The sequence below is a fragment of the Castor canadensis genome, chromosome 18 (genome assembly GCF_047511655.1).
Source record: "Castor canadensis chromosome 18, mCasCan1.hap1v2, whole genome shotgun sequence".
NCBI classification, from domain to species: domain Eukaryota; kingdom Metazoa; phylum Chordata; class Mammalia; order Rodentia; family Castoridae; genus Castor; species Castor canadensis.
The window spans coordinates 38,467,689-38,491,725 of NC_133403.1; the positions used below are offsets into that span (position 1 = coordinate 38,467,689).

The 24,037-nt window shown below is 40.6% G+C and overlaps 2 protein-coding genes across 5 annotated transcripts in view; one reads left to right on the top strand and one right to left on the bottom strand.

The window, feature by feature from the left end:
• The window catches only part of Tmem116 (transmembrane protein 116), a 56,434-nt gene extending 44,289 nt beyond the window's left edge, over positions 1-12,145 (top strand). Inside the window, exons 6-11 of one of the 4 annotated variants that reach the window (XM_074060710.1) lie at positions 3,034-3,083; positions 4,427-4,510; positions 5,027-5,165; positions 6,994-7,138; positions 7,642-7,715; positions 8,780-12,137. In XM_074060710.1, the coding sequence (XP_073916811.1) occupies positions 3,034-3,083; positions 4,427-4,510; positions 5,027-5,165; positions 6,994-7,138; positions 7,642-7,715; positions 8,780-8,986 (699 nt within the window). In that variant the 3' untranslated portion in view covers positions 8,987-12,137. Of the gene's footprint in view, positions 1-3,033; positions 3,084-4,426; positions 4,511-5,026; positions 5,166-6,993; positions 7,139-7,641; positions 7,716-8,779 lie in introns of all 4 variants that reach the window. The other 3 variants (XM_074060712.1, XM_074060709.1, XM_074060711.1) reach the window with 3 other exon arrangements.
• Positions 12,146-20,855: 8,710 nt separating this feature from the next.
• On the bottom strand, positions 20,856-23,255 carry LOC109695400 (disintegrin and metalloproteinase domain-containing protein 1-like). The gene has a single exon (XM_020177923.2). It carries the CDS (start codon positions 23,253-23,255, stop codon positions 20,856-20,858), a length of 2,400 nt encoding a protein of 799 aa, XP_020033512.2.
• Between the last annotated feature and the right edge of the window lie 782 nt (positions 23,256-24,037).

The window sequence follows — 24,037 nt, forward strand, 5'->3', positions numbered from 1 at the left end:
AACGGCCCCTTAAGCGATGTCCTGAACAAGGTATTAGAGTGTATACAGGACCTGTTCAATTACCAAAATATTTTATTCATAGTCCAACTCAGTAGCTACTAGCCATTTGATGTGGCTACTGGGCACTTGATGTGGCTAGTGAATTGAAGGAATTAAAATTTTAATTTTATTTAACCTTCATTTTAGTTTACCTAGCTACATGTAGCTAGTGGCTGCTGTGTTGTATACCCAGGACTATACTCTGGTTCTATTTCTTCATATTTACCTCTGGACTTCCACACTTATAATTACTCCTCTATATCTTAAACTTGTATGATTCCTCTGGTCTCTACACATTAGAACTCATGCCTGTATATCCTTTTACATATTTGGCTGTGTAATCCTTGAATTCTAGAACTGAAAGATACTATAAAGAAATGTTTCATTCATTTTCCTCCTTAGACAAATGAATACATAAAAAATTCAACTGCCTTATAAGGTGTGTAGCTTACTTTATTAGTTTATTTATTTTCCATTCATTCACCCACTCACTCATTTACTCAAAAGCCAAAGGATTGACTGGCATTTGTGAGAAGTTATTCAGCCACAGAGTTATTCTCTAAAGAAGTTGCCCTAACGAGACCAGAAGCCAAGGGTGGAGATAACAGGGGACATGGGGGAATGTTTCTGAGGAGGCCAAATTAATCTTTGAAGGAAAAAAATTTGAGAGACATAATATTAGCTCTCATATATGGTATTCTGCTTTCTTTTATTTCTTTTTCTTTCTTTCCTTTTTTGGTGGGACTAGAATTTGAACTCCGGGCTTTGTTCTACTGCTTGAGCCACATCTCCAGTTCATTTTGCTCTGACTATTTTGGAGATGGGGTCTTATAATCTTTATGCCCAAGGTGGCCTCAAATTATAATCTTTCCAATCTCAGCCTCCCAAGTATTTGGGATTACAGGTGTGAGCCACAGCGGCCTGGCCAAATCCATCATTTTCATCATAGGCTACATCTGTTCTTTTCTGTAATAGAGCTGGAAAAAAGACTGTCTACATGTCTTCTGGCCAACATGCTTCTTTTGGAAATGGGCTATGGAATAAGGTGTAGTCAAGATGTCTGGCAGTATTCTGCTTTCGGTGCATATACTGTACTTTATAACCCATGCAACTAGCTTTTCAACTGACAGTCTCTAGCCTAAAATATTAACTCCAATGCCTTTTCTGGCATTAAGCTATATAGTAAGAACTTTAAAGAGCTTTACATCTTTAAATTATCTTTTAAATACTCTCATAAGACTTCTGCCATAAAATATTAGTAGTAAGTTTTTTGCTACTGATCCATTGTCAGCCAGATAAGAATAAGAGTTGAAGAGAAGATAGCCACCTGACATAATAAAAACCGAAGAAGGACCTGGGCATGGTGGCTCATGCCTTTAATCCCAGCTACTTGGGAGGCAGAGATTGGGAAGATCATGGTTAGAGATCAGCCCAGCAAAAATAAGCAAGACCACCATCTCAGCAACAATAACAACAACAAAAAACTGGGCATGGATCCCAGCTACTCAGGAGGTATAATTAAGAACATCATGGTCCAATCTGGTTCATGCAAAAATGAGAGACCCTATCTCAAAAACAGCTAAAAGAGCCGGGTACCAATGGCTCACACCTGTAATCCTAGCTACTTGGAAAGCTGTGATCAGGAGGATCATTATTTGAAGCCAGCCTGGACAAATAAAATAAACAGAGCAAAATGGACTTGAGGTGTGGCTCAAGTGGTAGGATGCCTGCTTTGCAACTGTGAAGCCCTGAGTTCAAATCCCAGTTCTGCCCAAAATAAATAAAGCATAAAGGTTGGAGCATGGCCCAAGTGGCATGAGGTCCTGGTTCAAATGCCTGTACCACCCAAAAAAGAGAGAGAGAGAGAGAGTGAGAGAGAGAGAGAGAGAGAGATGGCAGGTAGGAGTGGTCACCAAAACCTAATCTTACCTAAAGTCAACATCAGCTGTCTTACTTAAAATCATTGCTATTTGCAACCAAACTTCTCAAGGTTGATCAGTGCCCATTTTCTGAGTACTGATGAGTACTGACTGATTGCTAACAGTCATTCCAGATTGATATGGTTTCTACCTTAAAATAGAAAAAAACCTTATTTTCTATTCTGCTACTATTATTTTTTGCTGGTACTGGAGTTTGAACTCAGGGCCTTATGCTTACTGGGTGGGTGTGCTACCACTTGAGCCATGCCCCAACCTCTATTCTGCTATTTTTTAAGGTGCTTTGTTCGGAATCTTTCATCATTAAGTCCTAGTGGATAGCAGCCATCCTTTAAGTTGTTTTAGTGTCTGATACAAGTAGGGAATGCTGATTTGTTTTACAGTGCTAGGTATTTGAATCTAGGGCCTCTTGAATACTAAGCACATACTTGACCACTGAGCTGCACCACTAGCCCGACAAGCAGGGAGTTTTAAATGTTCTGCCTTCTAAAATTTAATGGTCTAATATTCAAACATATCAACACTGGCCTGTCATGCTTTCTGCTGGCTGTCATTCAGCTTCATACACCTGAAAGCTGTGAATAAGTCCACACCTTTCTCGGTCTAAAAGGAAAAAGGGCTAAACTGTTAATAAAAGATGGAGGGTTACTGTGTGATTTTATATTTGCCTTTCTTTCTAAGAAAATTTTTTAGATATTCAAACCTTATATTAAACTACTTCTTGCAGGCTGTATTTGTGACCTTTTTGTTTTATTTTTATTTTTACTTTCTCCTTTTATTTTGTCGTTTTTATGTTTACTTATATGTATAGATTGTTGGTGCCCCTTCCTCCCTTTCCCCTCCCCCGTGTTTTATTTTTAGAATAAAGTAATACAGACAAAATTGTATCATCACCAATGCTAAGGAACTGTTTCATGAATAATAAATATTGCCTGACAAAATGAAGCTGGCTCTTGGAAGTCTGTTTGTTATTGAAGTGGTAAGCGATGATCTGGTATTTTTTGTAGTATGATTGGCAAATATCCTAAGACATTTTGCTCATTTATTCTTTCCATAGGTGATAGGTTATATTTGTCGAGTTGGTCGCATAGCTTTCATTTTGTCAAGGTAAGATTTTTTTTCTTTCCTTCCTAGTGAGGTATAGACTTTCATTATTCTGGTGTCCAAATAGGGACAAATAGTTCAGTGCAATAGGACAAGTGTCCATTGCTGCTCCTAAGACCTTTTGGAACCTTACTGAGTAGGAAGTGACAAATATGTGACCATTAGTCCCATTTTCTCACATGGACTAGAGAAGCAGTTTGAAGTTAGAGTTGGGTTTTAGCCAAAATTCTGTAATTTCCATGTGATCTTGAGTAAATCCCTTTAAGTCTTTGGACCTCCAATTCCTTTTCTTATATCATAAAGACTTGTTTATCAATGGTCTTTAAGTAAGAAGACGTTGTAAGAATCTCAGATCCTGAAAGAATCTTGATCTCTCCCAGACTAGTGATCACATCAAGGGTGGTTTTAGACTTTGTAACTTTTGCTCCTGAATCTTCTCTTACAAGGAGTTGACTATACATAGCTGGATAAATAGCTGGCTACTTTAAAGGTATGCTTTGAAAAGAGAACACAAGAAGGGCTAAGGAGAATCAAGTTATTCCTGGCTACCTTGGAAAGTGAAACAGACTATATATAGAGCTCCTTAGTAGGTGTTTTTTTTTTCATTTCGACCCACTTAGATTTTTTGGAAGTGCTGGGATTCAAACTCAGGGCTTCATGCTTGGCAGGCAGGCATTATAGCACTTGTGTCATGCCCCCAGTCCTTTTTGCTTTAGGTATTTTTCTGATAGGGTCACACAGCTGGGATTACTGTTGTGATCACCATGCCCAGCTTATTGGTTGAGATGTGGTCTTTTTTTTTTTCCCTTGGTGGTACAGGGGTTTGAGAGATGTGGTCTTGCTAAGTATTCACCCAGGCTGGCTTTGAGCTGTGATCCTACCAATCTCTGCTTACTGAGTAGCTAGAATTACAGGCATGAGCCACCATATTACACCCAGCTGATTTTTTTAATGTGATGTTTCTGTTGCTATGGTTTTTTAGTTTGCTATGTACCCCAGCCTGACCTCAAACTTGTGATTCTCCTACCTCAGCCTCCCAAGTGCTGGGATTATAAGAGCTATAAAACCTGGCTTAGATTTTTATCTGACTATACAATACTAGAGATTCTTTATGAAATTCTGTTAGGGTTCAATAACCTAGGTATAAAATCCCTCTCCTACTACACTTCCGCCAGGAACTGAAAAATAAAAATACTTGTGGTATTCTAGATTTTCTTTTGAAAAAATACGTATGTATTTGTGGAGATTGGCAGAGTGGTGCAGTTGGAGGGAGGGAGAATATTCTGCAAAGGGGGTGGGGGCTTGAACAATTCTGGATATTAGGACAACAAACTTTTTCCTTCCAGCCTGATCCCTCTACTGTTAATGACACCTATATTCTGTCTGGGCAATGCCAGTGAATGTTTCCACAACTTCAGCCAAAGCCACAGGTAAAGAAAGACCAAGTCTATCTGTTTTTGGGGCATGTGGGGAAACTGGGGTTTCAACTTAAGTTTCCCCATTCATAAAGCAGGCACTGTACTGTTTGAGTTACACTTTCAATCCATTTTGCTCAGGTTATTTTTTTGGAGATTGGGTCTTGCGAACTATTTGTCCAGGCCGGCCTCAAACTGCAGTCCTCCTCATTTCAGCCTTACTAGCAGCTAGGATTACAGGTGTGAGCCACTGGTGCCCAGACAAATGTATCATTTTCTGTAATAGAGCTGGAAAAAACTTTCTACATATCTTCTGGCCAAGGTGCTTCTTTTGAAAATGAGCTATGGAATAAGGTATAGTCAAGACTTAAAATACATAAGGATATAGCACGAAATGACTACAAGGTAATGTGTGTGTGGGAAAGACCACGATGTCATAGGCAAGGGTTAGCAAGTGTTAAGTACAGTTCTAGTGCGTTTTTGTTGCCTTCCACCTGTTGTAGTACTCCTGTCCATTGATTCTCTTCCCAGGTGTATCCTGATGTATTCACCACCATCAGCCATGGTTGAACTCCTGCCTTCTGCCAACACATCTGTCTGCAGCACACTTTATTTTTATGGTATCAGCGTTTTCCTAGCCAGCTTTTTATTCAGCCTTCTCATCATTATGGTATGGTGCCACATTATCTACCATTGTGGAAAGGAATGGGGGGATTAGAGTAGACAGACTTGGGAAAGGTAGGGCAGAGAGGCACTTCCTATGGTCCTAGCACTAAGAAAGTGGCCACCTCAGAATTTTTTAACTTCCTGAAATCAAATGAATAGTGGGAAAAGGAGTTTGTGTTCTTTATGTGAAAATTATGCTCACTTTATGTTCCATTGACCCCATGGAGGACCAGACCACAAAACTCACATGATTCAAGAATATACTTTATACAGGATAATATTCTGAGATGTAGGACATGCACTTTGATTTAATTTTGTTCTTAATTCTTTTTTCAGTCACAAATTTGCATTTATGCTATGTCTGACTGGGCTCATGTGGTTCTCATATACTCACTTGATACTACTTGAATGGTGTAGAATTAAAATAATCAACCTGGTAATAGTAATTTGTATATACATAGCTTCCTAGGACAAAAACAGTAAATAAGCAAATGTGTGTTTTTATTTGCCATATTTACCTACTTTTCAATAACAGTTTCTCCCCTCTTCATGTTCTCATTTAAGAATTACAAATTGTCTACCTGTAGACCAAATTTATCCTATAGTGTTTTCTTTTTATGGTACCTGTGAACCAGATATAATTGTGGGAAATTTCCTTTGATAGTTAAAATGTAAGTTATGGAGATAGCTCAGCTCAAATTATCAAGTTTGTAAAGACTGATTAGTTTATGTTAAAATGGCTTTGATAGCTTACATTTGCAACTGACTGACAAAAGAGATGGGTCCCCCAAGGCCTGGCACCCTGAAGATTCCTGTTTCTGTTTTAGAATAGCCCAGGTATCAGTGGGTGCTCAGACTTCACATTCTAGCTTTTTTTTTCTTTGAAGATGGGGGTCTTGCTTGTATGTTGACCTCAACCTCGAAAGTCTCCTACTGAAGTTCTAAATGCTGGGATTACAGGTGTGTGGGATTACATCACACCTGCTCCAGATTCTTTTTAACCCAACAGATGTTGAACTGATTGTTCTAGGCATAAATGTTCCCAAATCAGTTTAAACCACCTTTTAACTCTTCTGTGTGTGGGAAAAGAAGGCTGTGGCTGACCTTGATTAATTATTAGAGGGTGGATCTGGTTTATTAGGGAAAAGATTCAGATTTGGTAAAATACATTACCAAGATTTATTACCTATTTGCTCCCCACAAAAAAAAAAACCACGTCAGACTTCTGCACTTACCTGTATTTTTTCATGAGCTAAATGTTACTCAGAAAGCTGACAAGTGGAAAGGAGAAAAGCAATCTGTTTTTCCACCTAAGAATAAGAAGAGACTTTCTAAAATTTCTTTTAGCTTAGAGCTGAAAATTTAAGCTCAGCCTTGGTACTGAAGAATTTGGTACTGAACAAAGAAGAGACTTTCTAAAATTTCTTTTAGCTTAGAGCTGAAAATTTAAGCTCAGCCTTGGTACTGAAGAATTTAAGAACATAGAACACTTTGTAGCAGATTCTCTAGCAAAGTATTTTAAAAGATGGTCTGGTTAGAGCTTGCTTTTAACTTCCTGTATATAATGTGATTAGCCTGAGGTAGGGGGAGGGCTGAGAGTTGGTATAAGGTCAATGTATTGAGCATGATAACCAGAATTTTAGTTAGTATCAGTCCATTTCCCTAGCCAAATAAAAGTTCACTCTGAGTAATTTTCTCTCAGAAAAAGCCTGGTCTCAGATGGTAAAGACAGGAGATTGGTCTTCCCTGCTATGAGATTATTAGAGAGTGATCCTGCTAAAAAGATGGGATATTTTACTAAGCCTTACACAAACTGCTACACTCATGTTTAGGTCTTACTCATCCAAGCCCAAATATTGTATAAGAAGTTTGTGAAATCAACCGGCTTTCTGGGGAGTGAACAGTGGGCAGTGATTCACATTGTGGAGCAGCGAGCACGCCTCTACCCAGTGGCCTTCTTATGTTGCTGGGGCCCAGGTTGGTATGGTAGTAGGAAGAGTTGAGCTGTGAAAAGGGCAGTTGTTGGATTCTGATAAAGCAAAGCAAGATGATGACTACATATTCCTGTCCTCACCTGTAGTTTACTTGTCACTGATCTCCATGAGATGCACCCTGATATGAGAGGGAAAGTGTCCTGACACAATGCAGATATTAACATTTGCCCTTCCTACCATTTAAGTTTGTAGTGAAGGTCAGATTGGATAATGTTTATGAAAGACCTTAGTAAATTTTGAAATGCTAAGAAGTATATTATTATCTTCCTATAGTGTACTTGCCTCCATTTTCACACTAATAATCCGTAGTTTAATGAGTAAGGACTGGAAGTCAGAGGTCAAAGGCTCAGTGGTTTACGTAACTGGGTCATCTCACTGCTTGTCTTCCCTATGTCATAGCTTCCATCTAATAATGTCCAGGCATGTGTCCTGAGAGCTTTGGCCAATGAGGGCTAACAACAAGATTTACACATTGTATATTCACAGCTGTCATTCTGATGATCATAAAGCTGACCAAGCCACAGGACACCAAGCTGTATGTGACCCTGTATATGCTCCAGGTAACACTTTCAAAGTCCAGCATCTCTTTTCCTACACCCTCTTATCCTGTTCTTTTATGCTGCTGTTACTTAGTAAGCACAATTTTTCCCTCAGGTATTTATTTCTCCATTGCAAAAGTGGACATGTATTATTTATGCTCATTTATGAAGAATGTAAAATTTCCTTAAGGTGAAAGGTAATTACTTAAGTAAAAGTGCTGCTCTGGACCAGGCATGATGGTACATGCCTGTAATCCCAGTTACTTGGGAGGTAGAGATTGGAGGGAGGATCATATTTCAAGGCTATTCCACACAGAGAAAAGTTAGACCCTATCTCAAAAAACAGGCTAGGCATGGTGGTTCACATCTGTAATCCCAGCTACTCAGAACAGGTAGGACGATTGAGGTCCAAGGTCAGCCAGGGCAAGAAGCATGTGAAACCTAAAGGAAAAAGTTCTGGAGGAGTGGCTCAAGTGGTAGAGCACTGCCTAGCAAGCTAGAGGCCCTGGGTTCAAACCCTAGTACCACCAAAAAAGAATAAGTGCTGCTGTATACCCAAAAGCTTGTGTATCTCTGGGTGATTTTGTTTTATTGACAGGTTTTAAAGAGATGGAAAGTAAAAAACAAGATCTAACAGGCCAAACTCTTATGAAACATTGGTAGAGATGATTCTCTTCAATCCAGAGGGAATTGAATAAATTAACTGTCTTAGTGAGTGGAGGAGGTGATGGAATGATTTTCTCCTTTCCTCCTTTATTTACCAAATTGAAGAAGAAAAATTTTGCCTATCTAACTATGCTGACAGGCAGTTTTCTTTGAGAGATGGGTCAGTAAGGAGGAGTAGTGAAGCCTCTTCATTGTCTTTATATATATATACTAAGAAATATAATCAACTACCAATCATCTATGACCAAGGTACATTGTGATGAGTGAGTCTGGGAAGAGCTAGAAAAATATAAAAAGCTGGTATCAGATCTTGGTGTTTGAGATAAGAGAACATGTTAATTATGCTTTATAAATATGGGCTGTGGGGGTTATTCCTGGTACCTGAAGGTTGAGCTCCATCACCCCTTCATCTCCTCCAGGCTCTAACAGCAGCATCCCAGGGTCTGCTCAACTGTGGAGTTTATGGCTGGACACAGCACAAGTTCCACCAACTAAAGCAAGAGTCACAGCGTGATGCAGATACCCAGACCCCATTGTTATGCTCACAGAAGAGAGTCTATAGCAGGGGCCTAGATGCACTGGAGTCTACCCTTGCTTTTGCTACCAGCTCCTCCACCATTCTTTGAAACTATAGAACTCGAACATCCAGGAACTGGAATTGCTTCACACAAATGGATTGGGAAGAATGTTGGGGAACCACATCCTACATCTTTTTAAACTATACCCTAGACTACAGAACTGAAAGGGAATAGTGCCATGGTTAGGTGAATTGGGAAGATCTCTTAGTTATTCTCTGTTCACAGAGATAAAAACCACTTTCCATCTATGAGATAGACTCTTACTACTATGATGAATATTAGATTTGTCTCATCTAGAAAAATAAATTCCAGGTTATTACTTACATGTGTCAACTCTACTCCATGGTTGTAGGGAAAACAGGAGGCCATGCAACAGCTTGCTTTTGCCATTGCTGTTGTACTTCCGGAGGTTGGAGTAGGACCTGTATTTCTATTCTTTGAAAAGCTTTGAAACTTGACAGAAGCAATGACAACTCGCAAAAAAGTGACAGTGAGACCCTCAGACACACCATTTTCCACTTTCATAGGTTCAGTCATAGAACTTGATCAGAGTGAGCCATAATGTCCTAGAAAATGAAGGCCAGTAACATTCAGGAGAAATCAGGACTAGAAGAAAGCTTAGGAATCAGTGGCTCTCAGTTGTCACTTACGAGAAGCCCAGGGCTGGCTTACAGAGCCTGGGCACGCAGAGCTAAAACCATCCACATGACCTCGCCACTTCCACAGCTGCATTAGAATGAACAAATGAGCAAGTGAGTGAATGATAGGTATGATTTCAATGTTTTCAGAAAGAAACGGTTCATTCAGAGTTGGGAACACCTGTCTAATCTGTTTTTCTCCCTTGAATCACATAGTGGTGATGTTTGGTCTCTCCACTTGTGAACAAGACTAACGTAGCATCATCTACTGTGTTGCTAGAGCAAAGGGAAAAGCTGATTGGATAATGTGACTGGAGTGATAGCCAAAGTGTCTGGGACGGATAGTCAAGTACTTCTCATAAATTTGCTTGGTCTTTCCAAGGTAAAATCTTTATGATTAGAGAAATTGGCCAAATTATAATGGGAGGTTAGACAGGATCTTCTGAAAAGTAAGTTCCAAAAATCTTTCCAAAGGGTCTCTCTGTAGAAAGGTTAGATAATAATAGCTGTTTAGGTTTTAGGTCACGTACTTCACAGAAGTTATGGAGCATAACCTGCCAGCCCTTAATCTGTCCAGATCACATTATTATTTTCTTTTTGACAGCACTGGTTTGAACTCAGGGCCTCATGCTTGCTAGGCAGGCTCTATACCACTTGAGCCACTCCACCAGCCCTTTTTTGTGTTGGATTTTTTTGAGATGGGGTCTCACAAACTATTTGCCTGGGCTAGCTTTGTTCTGTGAACCTCCTGATCTCTGCCTCCTCGGTAGCTAGGATTACAGGTATGAGTCACAGCGCCCTGCCAAGTGCACATCTTAATGCCTCTTGTTGCCTGCTGCAAAGCTCTGGAGACCTGATTTCAGGATAGCATGAAACAAAAAGAATGGTATCAACCAGGGAGCAACTTTAATGTTTTTTAGTTTAAAAAATAAAAAGCATTGAGAAAAACAGCATATAGAAAAACAGATGGAAACCAGAAAGAATGCCCATCTCCATATGGAATGTTCCATCTTCCTGAAGGGAACCAGAACTAAGAAGTCCAGTTCCTTTTTTGGTGGTACTGGGGTTTGAACTCAAGGCCTCACACTTGCTAGGCAAGCACTTTACAACTTGAGCCACACCACCAGTGCCCTTTCTGTGTTAGGTATTTTTAAAAATAGGTTCTCATAAAGTATTTGCCCAGGACTGGCTTCAAATCACAATCCTCCTGATATCTGCCTCCCTAGTAGCCTGATTACAGGTGTGAGCCACTTGTGCCCAGCAGAAGTCCCAATTCTTTTTTTTTTTAGTACTGGGGCTTAAACTCAGGGCCTTCACCTTGAGCCACTCCCCACTCCACCAGCCCTATTTTTGTGAAGGGTTTTTCGAGATTGGGTCTCCTGGAGCTGTTTCTCTGGGCTGGCTTCGAACTGCAATCCTCCTGATCTCTGCCTCTTCAGTAGCTAGGATTATAGGAGTGAGCCACTGGCACCCAACCCAATTCTTAAAAGAACTTTTCAGTATCACCTTGATTTGATAGAAAGAAGGTAATTAGCAAATGTTTGTCATGTTTGTGTATTTTGCTACACTAGTGATTGTTTTCATTGACACTGGTCTTAGATATTCTGTGAATGTAGACAAAAAGATAGAAGGAATAATAAATAATAAGAGGCTAGGAAAAAAGCCAAATTATGATTGTGGATTTTTTGTTATACTGAGAGTCAGAGGGGACATGTGGAACAGGATACTGCTCAGACTATCCCATAAGCCTAGGAGGGACATAGCCATAGACATAGAGGCAGTTCTTAAGATTGTTGCATTCACCCCTCCCATGACACTTGTCCAGGTTGCTATTACAGTGGAATAGAGTGATATCTAAGTGGTGTAGATCTTTGGTGGATCACATAGAGTGCCATCCTTCACCTTGCCCTCATCAGCCTGTATGTGGCTTCAAAAAGCTCCCAGCTCCAACACCTCATGTCTTATATGGAGAATTGGGTAAGTGTTCAACGGTTTCAGTGCATGGGAGATTGGATACTTTCACATAGCAATCTTCAGAGTTTACATATTTGGCTGTGCACTTGCAGAAGACCTTAAGCATCTTTTTAGACTCAGTGTCATTTCCAAAACTATCACCTTTATAACGAAAACAGCTTTTCAAGGCAACCCATGTGCCCTTTCCAAGGATTTTATTGCACTGATTGTACAGTGTACTGATTCTTTGCTGGCCCTGGTAACAATGTTCTTGTCCTTTGGAAGGATACCATCTTGCTTGTGGAACCACATGAAGGTTCCATTACAGTACTGTGGGAGGTCACATTCATTCACACTGAAGCAGCAAGATTTGGTTGATTGTTTTTAGAAATTTGCAGTGTTGGTTGCAAGATACAAATATATAATCTGAACCCTTTCTCATTCAGCATGAGGGCAGACAATAGTGATTGTTTTGACAATCAGGACACTGGCACAACAAAATTCTTTACTCACTTTCTTATTCTTACCATTTATTCACTATCTTGTTCTACAGTATGGTTTTCTAAAGGAGCATTGGAGGTGATATTTACTAAACAAGCAATCATCTTTGTGTCTATATGACAGCTAGTGAAAGTAATGGAAGCTGCAATTACTGAAGCCTGTAGCTACAGTAATAAATAAATTCATTGTATAGTACAGTGGTTCTGGCTCTGGCACTGGTAGGGCCTCATAGTCATGCTTCATTCTGAAGCGGTGGCCAAGCTCATGAATCACAAGAGAAAGATTCAATACTTGCTGCGCTCTTAGCAGTATGTAGATACCACTAATAGAGGCCTGGCCCTGGCACGTCCCATGCTTTTGGATAATGGCGTATGAAGAGCATCATGTTTCATTCTCCTGAAGGGATGTATCGAAGTGCTTTCTGCAGATTCAGGGATGCTTGCACTGGGTCTCACTTTGTCCATGTCTTTAACTGAGTGAATAATACTTGCTCACTTAGCTTCTTCATGTAACGCTTGATCAGCGCATGAATATTGATTACCATGTGTTGTTTTATTCACATTAGTTCATATTAAGAACCATTTACTGTCATCCACAATAGGCATTTTATCTCCACTGGCTGTATGGGACTCAGCTGATTTCAGATATGCTGTAAATCATATGTAAACCCCATACTCAAAATTGTTTGAGGATTATATAGACTTAATGGCAATGGGAGTGCCATGTAAAGTCAGAATTCCCTTTAGCCCTGAGCACGTGCTGATAATCACAAGAAAAGGCAAATGGTCCTCCTCATGCCCAGTATAATAGTGGTCATTCTGTATAAAAGGCATGTACAAATTCAATTTCATATTTTGATATGTATAGATTGGGGAGTTATTGAGTAACAGGCTTTTATTTTGCTTCAAGTCAATAATCTTCCATTTTCCTCATAACAGGATCTAGACACATTTTCTACTTTTTCTTCAGGTCCTCTGGACATAGTCATGTTCCTAAGGATAACTATTTGATAATAAAGAGATTCCCACTTACAACATATCCCCTGAAACAGAGTCACTGTCAACAAAGAGATAACATACTGCAGTCTAGCCTAGGAAAGACCCATTCTCAAACACCCCATATAATTCCTGGATAAATTTTTTTCCCAATCTTACCTATGAACACTCACTTTCATATATGGGTCAGGAGAGATGTCTTTGTCATGGTTGAAGAAAAACAGTCAATAATTCTGGACCTATGTTTCTCACATTGCTTCCTGAGACCCAAACCACTGACAGTGACAGAGTTGAGAGTTGTTTAGTTAAAAGCTCAAAACTGTGCTGCCTGCCAGGAATATAACTGCTTCTACCCGTAAGTATTGCATGATGACACCTGCCCTTTGACTGTCTCTCCTGTTCCTCTTTCCCTCTCTGTCCAGGAGTGTCCTTATTTTGCAACCTCTCTCAACATTTAGTGCTCCTTAGCTGAATTCCTGCTATCTTCATAGAGAATGTTCCATATGTATTTTATATGTATCTCTCTATATATATATATGAGTCTCTATGATAGCTTAATTCAAATATTTTTTTGTTTTTTATAGGTTTTTTTTAACAATTGTTATTTCTTCTTGTTGAATTTATCCTTTCATCATTTTGTGACTTTCTTTGCCTCTTTTTACATTTTTTTTTTTTTTGGTAGTACTGGGGTTTGAATTCAGGGCTTCACGCTTGCTAGACAGGTAGGTGCTCTACCACTTGAGCCACTCCAGCCCTCTTTTTACAGTTTTTTAATTAAAGTCTATTTTATCAGCTACTCTTCCTCACTTTTGGTCTCACTTGCATAGTGTATTTCTTTCCAGCTCATATTCTTAGTCTATGTATGTCTTTACTGATGAAATAGTTTTCTTATGTGCAGTATTGTTGGGTCTTTTTTTTATTATTATTCCCATTCAGCCAGTCTATATCTTATTTTAGTTGTTTATTCAGGGGTTACATTTCTTTATTAGGCTGAAAATCTCAGCCTAATAAAAGTCATCATTGATAATAAGTCTTGTGTTTCCCAAAGTGATTTTTTAATACAAAGGCAACAATCTTTAAAAATCAAGGCCCTAACATGTAACATCTTTTGCAGTAAGCTTAATAAATACACCACATTATAGTAGGTATTTCCAATTTGGCACAAGGCAAATTTAGAGAAGATACGACACTATTAAAGAAAAATAATTATCAACAGTTCTGACTGTGAAAAGGAAGGAGAACTATGTCTTTTCATTGTGGAATTTCATTTACATTTAAGATTACAGTCAGGAGCTAGGCACCATTGGCTCACACCTGTAATCCTAGGTACTTGGGAGGCAGAGATCAGGAGGATCACGGTTCGAAGCCAGCCCAAAGAGTTCTTGAGATCTTATGTCAAAAATACCCAACCCAAAATAGGGCTGACAGGTGGCTCAAGTGTTAGAGCTCCTGCCTAGCAAGCATGAGGCCCTGAGTTCAAACCTCAGTACAAAAAAAAAAAAAAGATTAAGAGCCAGAATTGATGATGCACTCCTATAGTTTCAGTACTTAGAAGGCTGAGACTCAAGAATCACTTGAGCCCAGGAGTTGAAGACAGCCTCAACAACATAGTAATAAGACTCCATTAAAAAAAAACATATTCAAGGTTATTATTCATAAATAAAAGCATACTTTTGACAATCTGTTAATTTTTTGTGGTTGTTTTGTATATCCTTTAATTTCCTCCTCTCTTGTTTAACTTTGTGGCTTGGTAGCTTTCTGTATTGATAGGACTTGATTCTCTTCTCTCTTTTGTATATCTGCCCTACTGTTCAGTTTTGGATTTCTGAATATTTTCATGATGACACTTATCCTTTTGTTACCAATTGGTTAAGGGTTCATTTGCTCAATTTAGATAGAAGTGGTAGACACTTGCCTAGCAAGTATGAAGCCTTGAGTTCAAACCTCATTACTGCCAAAAAGAATTGGACAAAGTACAGCTCCCTTGGTTCAGCTTTGAGCTTTAGGTCTCAATGGCTCTTACCTCCTAGTGTTAGCAAATCTGAACTTTGAATGCCAGTGGCTTTCAGCTCTTAGCATTAGCAGTTCCCTGAGTGGCAGCGCCTGTCAGCAGCTAGTTTTAACAGCTTTCCCACCTGTTCTTTGCAACCCTCCTTGCAGTTCCCAGCAGTTCTTCACAGCTCCCTGCAGCTTTCTGCATCTCTCTGGAGCTCTTCAACAGCTCTCTGGCTGTGAGGTGTTCTCAGGGCCAGGAACCTGTGGTGTTACCAGCTGTTAGTGTAACCAGTTCAGCCTACTCTACCTGAGATAGAAATCATGATTTGGTAATAAAGTCATCCAAACAAGGCTTTTGTGGGGGCTTATGCTGCAACACAAAGGAGCATTGCATGGGATGGAGGTCCCAGAGTGGCCTGATGAGAGTGAAGAGTGCTGTTTATATAGCCAGAAAGGGCCAGCCCACACATATGTAATCTCCTGTCTGCTAACTGCAGACTGCACTGTCACATCAGTCTGTGCAGGCGTACTGGGCTTGTTTGCCCTGGCTATTGATGGGAGAGGTGTTTCTTGCTGACCTGTGTGGAGAAATCTGAAGCAGCTTCAAGGTGGGTAGATACATATAGAGTAGTCATGGCTGAGTAAAGATTCCTCAACAAAAAAGATAGCTATAGTGGTAAAGCAAAGTATTCTCCCAACCCAACCATGATAGCTATGGTAACAGAATTGTGCATCCCGTTCAAGGTTGGGGGCACAGTTGTTGTGACAACTACTGACACAGAGGTCTCAGAGTCGAAGCTGAGGTTCCCAGCAGGGCTGCAAGAGCAGTGTCAGAGGCCACCACAGCCCAGCAAAGCCCTGGGTCTTTAGGGATGACAGCAGCAATCCCCAATCCTTGCCAGGCCCAGGGCAACTATTTAGCTGTGTTTCAAGTTAAAGGATGTCAGTGCAGTGGCTGGCTGCTGCAGCTATCAGCAGAATGGTCAAGAATAGGCACAGTGGTTGCTGTAACAACCATGACAACTCACTGCCCAAAGCACAGTCTGTTGGTGATGATGCTAGTTTTCCCAGCATGGAGCTGGCTTTGAAAATTGACAGTTTTGAGCTGGAGGTATAGTTCACTGGCAGAGCACTAGCCTAGCATGCACAAGGCCCAAGTTTGAAATCCAACACCACCAAAAAAATAGCTGTATAACACAAAACTCACATATTATAAAATTACCCACTTAAAGTACACAATCCAGTAGGTTTGGAATATTTACAGATTGTGCTACCTTTGCCATTGTTTTTATTTTGTAGCATGTCTGTTACCCCACAAAGAAACTTGTGTTGATTAGTAGTCACTTTTCATTACTGCTGTCAGTTTCTTATACCCAGCCCTAGGCCATTATTAATCTTTCTGTTTCTATGGACTTGCCTGTTTTGAACATGTAGTATAAATAGGATCATGTTTTATGTGGCCTCTGTGACTGGCTTTTTCTACTTAGCATGTTATCAGAGTTCATTCCTACTATACTGTGTATCAGTAACTCATTCTCTTTTTGAGAGACGGTCTCACTATATAGCCTGAGCTGACCTTAATCTCAGCCCTCTGCCTCAGTCTCCCAAGGGCTGGAATTGCAGGCATGAATTCCCATGGCTGATCTTTGGGGTTTTTTGTTTTTTATTTTTTTGTTTTTTTTGCAATACTGGAGCTTGAACTCAGGGCCCACTTCCGGCCCTTTTTTCTTTAGGTATTTTTGGAATAGAGTCTCATATTTATGCCTAGGCCAACCTGGATCATGATCCACTTACTATACTTCCTGCATAGCTGGGATGACAAGTATGTACCACCATGCCTGGTCTTTATTGGTTGAGATGGAGTTTTGACTTTTTGTCTAGGTTGGCCTTGAATCACGATCTTCCCAATCTCCATCTCCCAAATAGCTAGGATTACAGGTGTGAGCCACTGTACCTGGTTCCGTACTCCTTTTTTTTATTGAATAATTGTCTGTTGTATGAATATGCCACATTTTATTTATCTACTTAATAATTGATGGACATTCACATTGTTTCTACTTTTTCATGAATAATACTGCTATGAACATTCATGTACAAATTTATATGGGTATATGTTTTCATATTTTTTGAGTGTATTATGTATATATAAGTGGAATTAAGTTACATGGTAATGAGGTTTATTTAGTGTTTTGAGAAACTACCAAATTTTGTTCCACAGTGACTGTACTGTTTCACGTTCCCACTACCAGTGTATGCAGATTCTAACTTCCTCACATCCAGAATCTCTGGTTTTTGCTTTTAGCAACTAGCATATAAATATTTTTTAATTTAAATGTTTAAATGAATCAAAGAATCAATACAGATACGAACAAGTGAACTGATGTCAGGTTTTCTATTTAATAGCAAATCAGAATAAAAATAAATTATTTTAATCAGTAGTTTCAATACAATCAGCAATCAGTTGATTCAGTATTCTAGGATCAGTCACATTCCTTGGATTTATGGCACACATTTAATCAATTGGTCATTATTTGGTGTTAGGAACTTATGTTGCTCAATTAAGGAACTTATAGTTAGTTCCTATACAAATTACCACTTACTAAGTTTATACAGTATTACTATGCTCACAAAGATTCAAAATTCCTGGGGTTCGGGGTAGATGTTTATAATTTCTTTGTATTATTAGGAGTTATTGTGGTGAAGTGCTGGTGTTTGACAGCTAGTACTCTTCTATTTAAAAAAAATAAAGTCCATGTTTGTATTATTTGTCTATTTCTATGGTATAAATGCTTCTATTGTGGCATATTTTTAGCTACCAATATGATATCATTAAACACAGAGTTAGAAAGATATGACACAATCAGCTCTCACTAGCAGATATTTATTAGCTCTTGCATTAATAATGCCAGAAAGAAAACGGACTATGAAATCACATTTTTCTAGAGAAAAATCTAGAACCTGGGGGTGGCTATTCTTTGGGGAAGTGTTGGAAGCACATTGGTCTTCATTGGCTTGAGGAAGCACAGAGAGAACAAGAGCAGCTCAGAGAAGGCAGGGAGGGGCTGGCAAGAAATCATCATCTGAGTGTCTGTGGGAGCACCTGGTGGGTCTTCAGTGGCTGTCAACACAGATTACTGGAACATACAGGCCGTCTACATACAATGTCCCAAGCACACTGAGGAGAGTATTCGGAGTGTTGTCACCAGGACTGTTGCTTTGGTTTTTTTTCTTTCTTTTTTGAGACAGGGTCTTGCTAGGTAGCCTCAGCTGGCCTGGAACTCGAATTCCTCCTGCCTCAGCCTCCGGCATGCTGGGATTATAAGTACGTACCACCATACCCAGCTGTTGTCAGAGTTTTAAAGAAACTCTAACTCTTGAATCTGGACATTTAAGATCCCAAGTTACAACTACCATCAACATTAAAACTGGTCTCTCCCTGTCATTACTGTAGGCTAACAGCCTTCAGCATCTTTGGCTAAAGTTTGGCTCTTCATAAACATTTTACAATTTACTTCACAGTGTAAGAAATTAGCAATATTGGATCTGAGCAAGGCTTTGGTTGTACAATGGCTACCTACTGGCAAGAAGAATACTGTGCAAAGCACAACTCTTGTCCCCTGCTTTTGTTGTTGTTGACGTCCTGTGGTCCAGGCTGACCTTAAAATCCTAAATTTAAGCCATCCTCCTGCTTCAGCCTCCCGAGTACTTGGGATTATAGGCATGAACCACTGTACTCAGCTTGCCCTATTTTTTTTTTTAACTGGGGCTTGACTCAGGACCTCAGGCTTGCTATGCAAGGGCTCTCCCACTTGAGCCACTCTGCTAGCGCTTTCCCCATTTTTAAGGTTGGGTTCAGTTAAATAGTTCACTTGGTCTACATTTACTGATCATCCGCAGTCAGCTGGGTCCAGAACTGAATGATGATACCAACTTGCCACTTTGTGCTATCATGCTCCATTTGGGGGAAAAGGCACTTTATAATCCATAATGACTATACAATGTGGCAGGTTTTTGAGTGAGGTCAGTGTGTACTTTTAAGGCTTTTGTTCTAGCAGAGTCAGAGAGAGGCATGTTCTGGGCAGCTATGTACATATAAATATCTTCCCCTCACATACTGCAGGAAAAAGTTCATGATACATGGAAATAGCAGTAGGTTCAGTCATGCCTGGGGAAGGATGCAGGTTCTGTCACTTATTGTCTAGCCCAAAGCAAACTCTGATCCCTTTCCTTAAACAAGATGGAAGTTTTATTGGGAAGTCAAGAGTTTTTGTTTTTTGTTGGTGCTGAAGATCCAACCCAATTTTCTTGTGTGCTAGGCCAGCACTCTACCACTGAGCTACATGACCATTCCTGAGAGGATTAAATTAAAATAACGAATGTAAAATGGTTAACACAGTGCCTGGCATAGAAAGAGTACTGTTAGTATTATATTTGCTTTGTTTTGTGTTCCCAGAGAAGTAACTGCCACCTCCAGAGCTCTGTTATCTGCTCTAGAGAAGTTCCTTCTGATTGTTATTAAATTGTTAATAATTCAAATGAACATTTTTTGAAAAGAAAAAGAAAAATTTTAGTTACATTCATGTACTCATTGCTGTAGTAGGCACCTCTACACTATTATAAAATTAGTCTAAAGAGTTACCTAACTCTACTCTAGGTTAGGTTCACTGACTATGAGATGTATGGGAGTTCAAAATTCATCACAACTAGAAACATTGACAATTAGCAAAATTGAAGGACTTTGAAAGCTGTCCTGGATTTAAAAAATGTTTTAGAAGAAAAGGGAATATGACTGTGGGGAACACCTGGAGATACAGGGAAGTAATGAACTGAATATATGTGTGTTACATTACAAATCTGCCACATTTGGAGAGGTGTTTGCCTTCAATGCTGGCTTTTTGGTGTTGATTTTTTTGAGACAGTATGTCATTTACGTAGCCCATCCTTGCCTTACCTCCTGAATGCTAGAATTATAAGCATGCTCATTATGCCTAGCTTAATGCTGACTTCTTTTGTTGCAGTACTGGGAATTAGAACCCAGAGCCTTGCACATTCTAGGCCAAGCCATACACCAAAGTCCTTTGGTTTTATATTGTGATTTTGAGGTAAGGTCTTGTAACTTTGTGTAGGCTAGACTCCTATCTCTGCCTCTTGAGTAACTGAGATTACAGATATGAACCACCATGTTTGGCTCAGTGCTGGCTTCCTAACCCAGGAGCAGTTAGGATCTTCTTTATCAACCATAGCCACTACCACAGAGCCATGGAACAAAGTGACTCAATAACTTTGCTACATGGAACTTGAAGGCATGTCTAACATAAATACAGTTTTATTTATTTTTGCATTTCAAAACTCCTTAATATACAATTATAGGGCAAGTTAGAACAATCAATCACATGAAAATTGTTCTTATATAATAAGTAGTTGTTACTTGAAATAAAAATCCCTGCAGTAGTAATAAATTCAGGAAAATATAGCACTATGTGTCAAAAAACTTACTTGAAAGAGAGCATGTCCTGGAAAAGTTTCTGGTGCCAGAAAAAAATGGTTCAAAGAGAAAAGGATGTTGATGTCCAAAGATACATGTGATGAGTTCAAATGAAACATGAAAAAGCAAAAGATACTAAAATAGTTAATAAGTACATAAACACATATTTGCTAAAGTGAATAACAAAGGTAGAGAAATCCCTCCTTTCACATTAGTATGCTTTTAGACTATAGAGTTCTAGTCAAAGCCATTGGAGACATCAGTTCCCACTTAATCTTTGTTTCATTGATCCTTTTATTTTCACTCGGTGCTTGAGGCATTGATGCATTTGGCTTCATTCTCCCCTCTACTTATGACTCTGACTCATCCTCTTCCTTTTCCTCTTCTTCTTCCCCTTCTTTTGAGGCCTCTTCTGATGGGGTGCTCTCTGGAGCCTTTTCTGACTTTAGAGTTTCAACATAGTAGACTACCCCAATAATTGCACCTAATAGGAGTAGTATCAAAAATGCGAGAATAAGTTGTATTTTCCAGTCTGGCTTTGAGTCTTTTGTATTGGTAGTACTAACATCATTTTGATCAACTTCTGGATATTCATTCTCTGGCTTACCAGGTGGACCACTGTCCACGCTACCCCCATTTCCTTCATCTTTGCAGTCAGGAGGTGCAAAACCAGGGTCACAGTGGCAGTGCCCTAAATCATTACAAACTCCTTTTCCATTACACAGTTCATTGGGATTGCAGGCAAGTGTGGTGTCAGGAATTTTATCACAAAAGAAATTCGTGCAAGTTTTGTTAATGCCACAAGAAATGCCACTTTGCACATCTCCTTCATCAGGGATATCTTCATTTTTAAAGGCATCCATGCTCCAGCACCAGTCATCTCCATGTGGCATCTGAATTAGTGTATGATGAGGCTTAATTGGTGGTAAGAAATTAACATTTGTACATATAAGTTTCCCACACAGTATATTCTCCTCTGAACACTGAACATACTCCGTTGGAGAGGAACGGCCACAGTTTCCAAATCGGTTCCCTTTGCTGTTCGCAGATCTGTAACAATCTTTTGGGGCAGACTTTGAATTCAACCCAAAAACACGTGCACATTGTTGACTAGGGTCCATGCATTGAGCATTACGACAGAAAAAATTTACAAGACACGTTGTCCAGTCTTGTTTGTGTCTGTTTGCTGGACATTCTGCAGAAGTACCATCACAATATTCCGGAAGGTCACATTCTCCATCAGGATTACGGCATATGTGTCCCTTCATTCGAAATTGACATTGAAAACAGCAGATTTCGTTACTACAATTTGCACCCTCCTTCAGTGTACATGTTGGTTCACAGCATGGGTGACCGTCACAGGCACTGCCACAGTCACACTGCTCCGAGTCCTCCACCACACCATTTCCACAAGTGGAAGCCCTGCGCTTGCGGCTTTTGTGACGTGGCTTGTTAAACAGGCAAGCCCCTTTGTGTTCATGAAGGAAATGGTAGAAGTAGTCAGCGCTGCAGTTGCTGAAGCCACTTTCCTTAGTAATATTTTCACGCATGAGGCAAAAGTGCTTATCTTTACAAATGCAGGCCGAGTGGTCATGCCGGATCCCCAGGTTGTGCCCGAGCTCATGGACCATGAGTGCTGCAAACAGGAGGACGTCTTCATGGTGGAAGGACTCCACAGCTGCCGCAAAACCACTTGAACAGGCACCGTTGAGAAATGCCTGGCCCGTGTGCCCTCCAGGATGCTGTCCAACGATCATGTGGGCAACATCGTGCTTCACTCGGTGGAAGAGCCTCTCTTGTCTCCAGCTATTGAAACTCCTCAGTGTAACTTGCAGGTCCTCTGGGACCTCTATCAGGTCCCCCTCAGTCCAGATCTCCATTCCAGCCAGCACCACCTCTGTGTTTATTCCCCTAGTGAAACCGTTGGCCAGAGCAATGATGTCCACTACTCCCCGGACTGTCTCGTTGATGTTGCTGCCCCACATCTGGAACCGCAGGTTGTTGACCACGACAAACATCTCCACGTATTTGGTGTGTGACCACAAGTAGGACAGCGCCCGTAGGTTAGGAGGCTTCCTGCTCCCTTGTTGCTGGTTGGCGGACACCACCTGGCTGTCTTTGGAGGTGACATTACAGGAGACTCGAGCTTGATGTGCCATGGTGTATAGGACGTGTTCAAAGCGCTTGGAAGAGAGCACGGGCTCAATGCCATAGGATGTTTTCTCCATATTCAGGAGGCCCCTGAGGCCTGAACAGGTGTTAACAGAGACAAAAGACTGCGGCACTCCTTCTATGTAGCCTTCATAGTGGCAGTCTTGTGACATGAAGGGCATTTCTTTTCCCAGGATGCCATTGTGGTAACTGTAGATGGGAAAGTTATCCACAAAATAGTCTCTCTTCAACCTCAGGTGAACCACCTGCTCGTGGCCTTGCATAAGTAGCATATAGGATGCCTTTTGTACTGGGTCCTCACTTTCCATGGGCGTCAGACTCTCGGGGATGATTATTTCGTAGGAAGAGTAATGCACCGATTCCATGTCACAGTGTATGTTTGGGAGAAAAATGATCCCTAAGAGCAACGTGGCTACCATCCTGACACGAGAATGCCCCGGCATTAGCGCCAGCCTCAGACCCTTCATCTGGGGAGCCCAAGTCTGAAGCACTCCCCAAGCCTCATTCAAAGCCACCTGGAGTTTCTGTAGAAAGCACAGGAAGGAGACCAAGTGTCTCACTGAGGCCATCACTGACATGGCCCTAGTGAATCAGTTGCTGCTTTGGGGCCTGTGTCCATCAGCAGCACTGTCCGTGGCACGGAGCCCTCAGACCCAGGCATCAGCCCTAGATCTATGTCGGGTGAATAGATGGTGGTCCCGTCTCACCTCTGAAAGATTAGCTTTCGGCCTGGGTCTTATCCTAGTGTTTCTGATCTCTCCGATATCTTTCACACAGTTTCCATTCTGGTGACTTCCTCTTTCAGCATCAGCTCAGGTGCTCTGTCACTAAAGCCCTTTTGACATGGCGGAGGGGTGTACCACGAAGGACCGCAACTCTGTAACTCAGGACTGTACCTTGAGAGAGGACAAAAATTTCTACTCCGTCCTCAACGGGACCACACGGAACACCCCTCCCCCACACGTACCCCACCCTTCCAGTCGTCCGTTGCTCAGCTAACTCCAAATGTTCCAGACCAGGGGCTAGGAGATAACTTTGGTGGGCACACTCCATTACCCATTTCCTCTTTTAAACCCCTGGCTCTGTGGCACCTGGGCATCCTAACCCAGGGTAGTCTTTCCCACTCAATGAGGCATTGTATGTGTATGCATTTGAAGACCAGTCTAGTAGGTCACGCTAATGAGGTGACTACCGTGCGCCCCAACATAGACCCCCGCTGGGGAAAGGACAATAGTCATTTTTTCCCACATCATCAAAATTCAGTCTCTCAAATTTTATCTCTGTCTAGAAGCCCAATGCACTCTCTCTCGCACCACAGAGCCAAGGCCAAATTCTGTTTCTCACACTGGCCAAAAGTGCG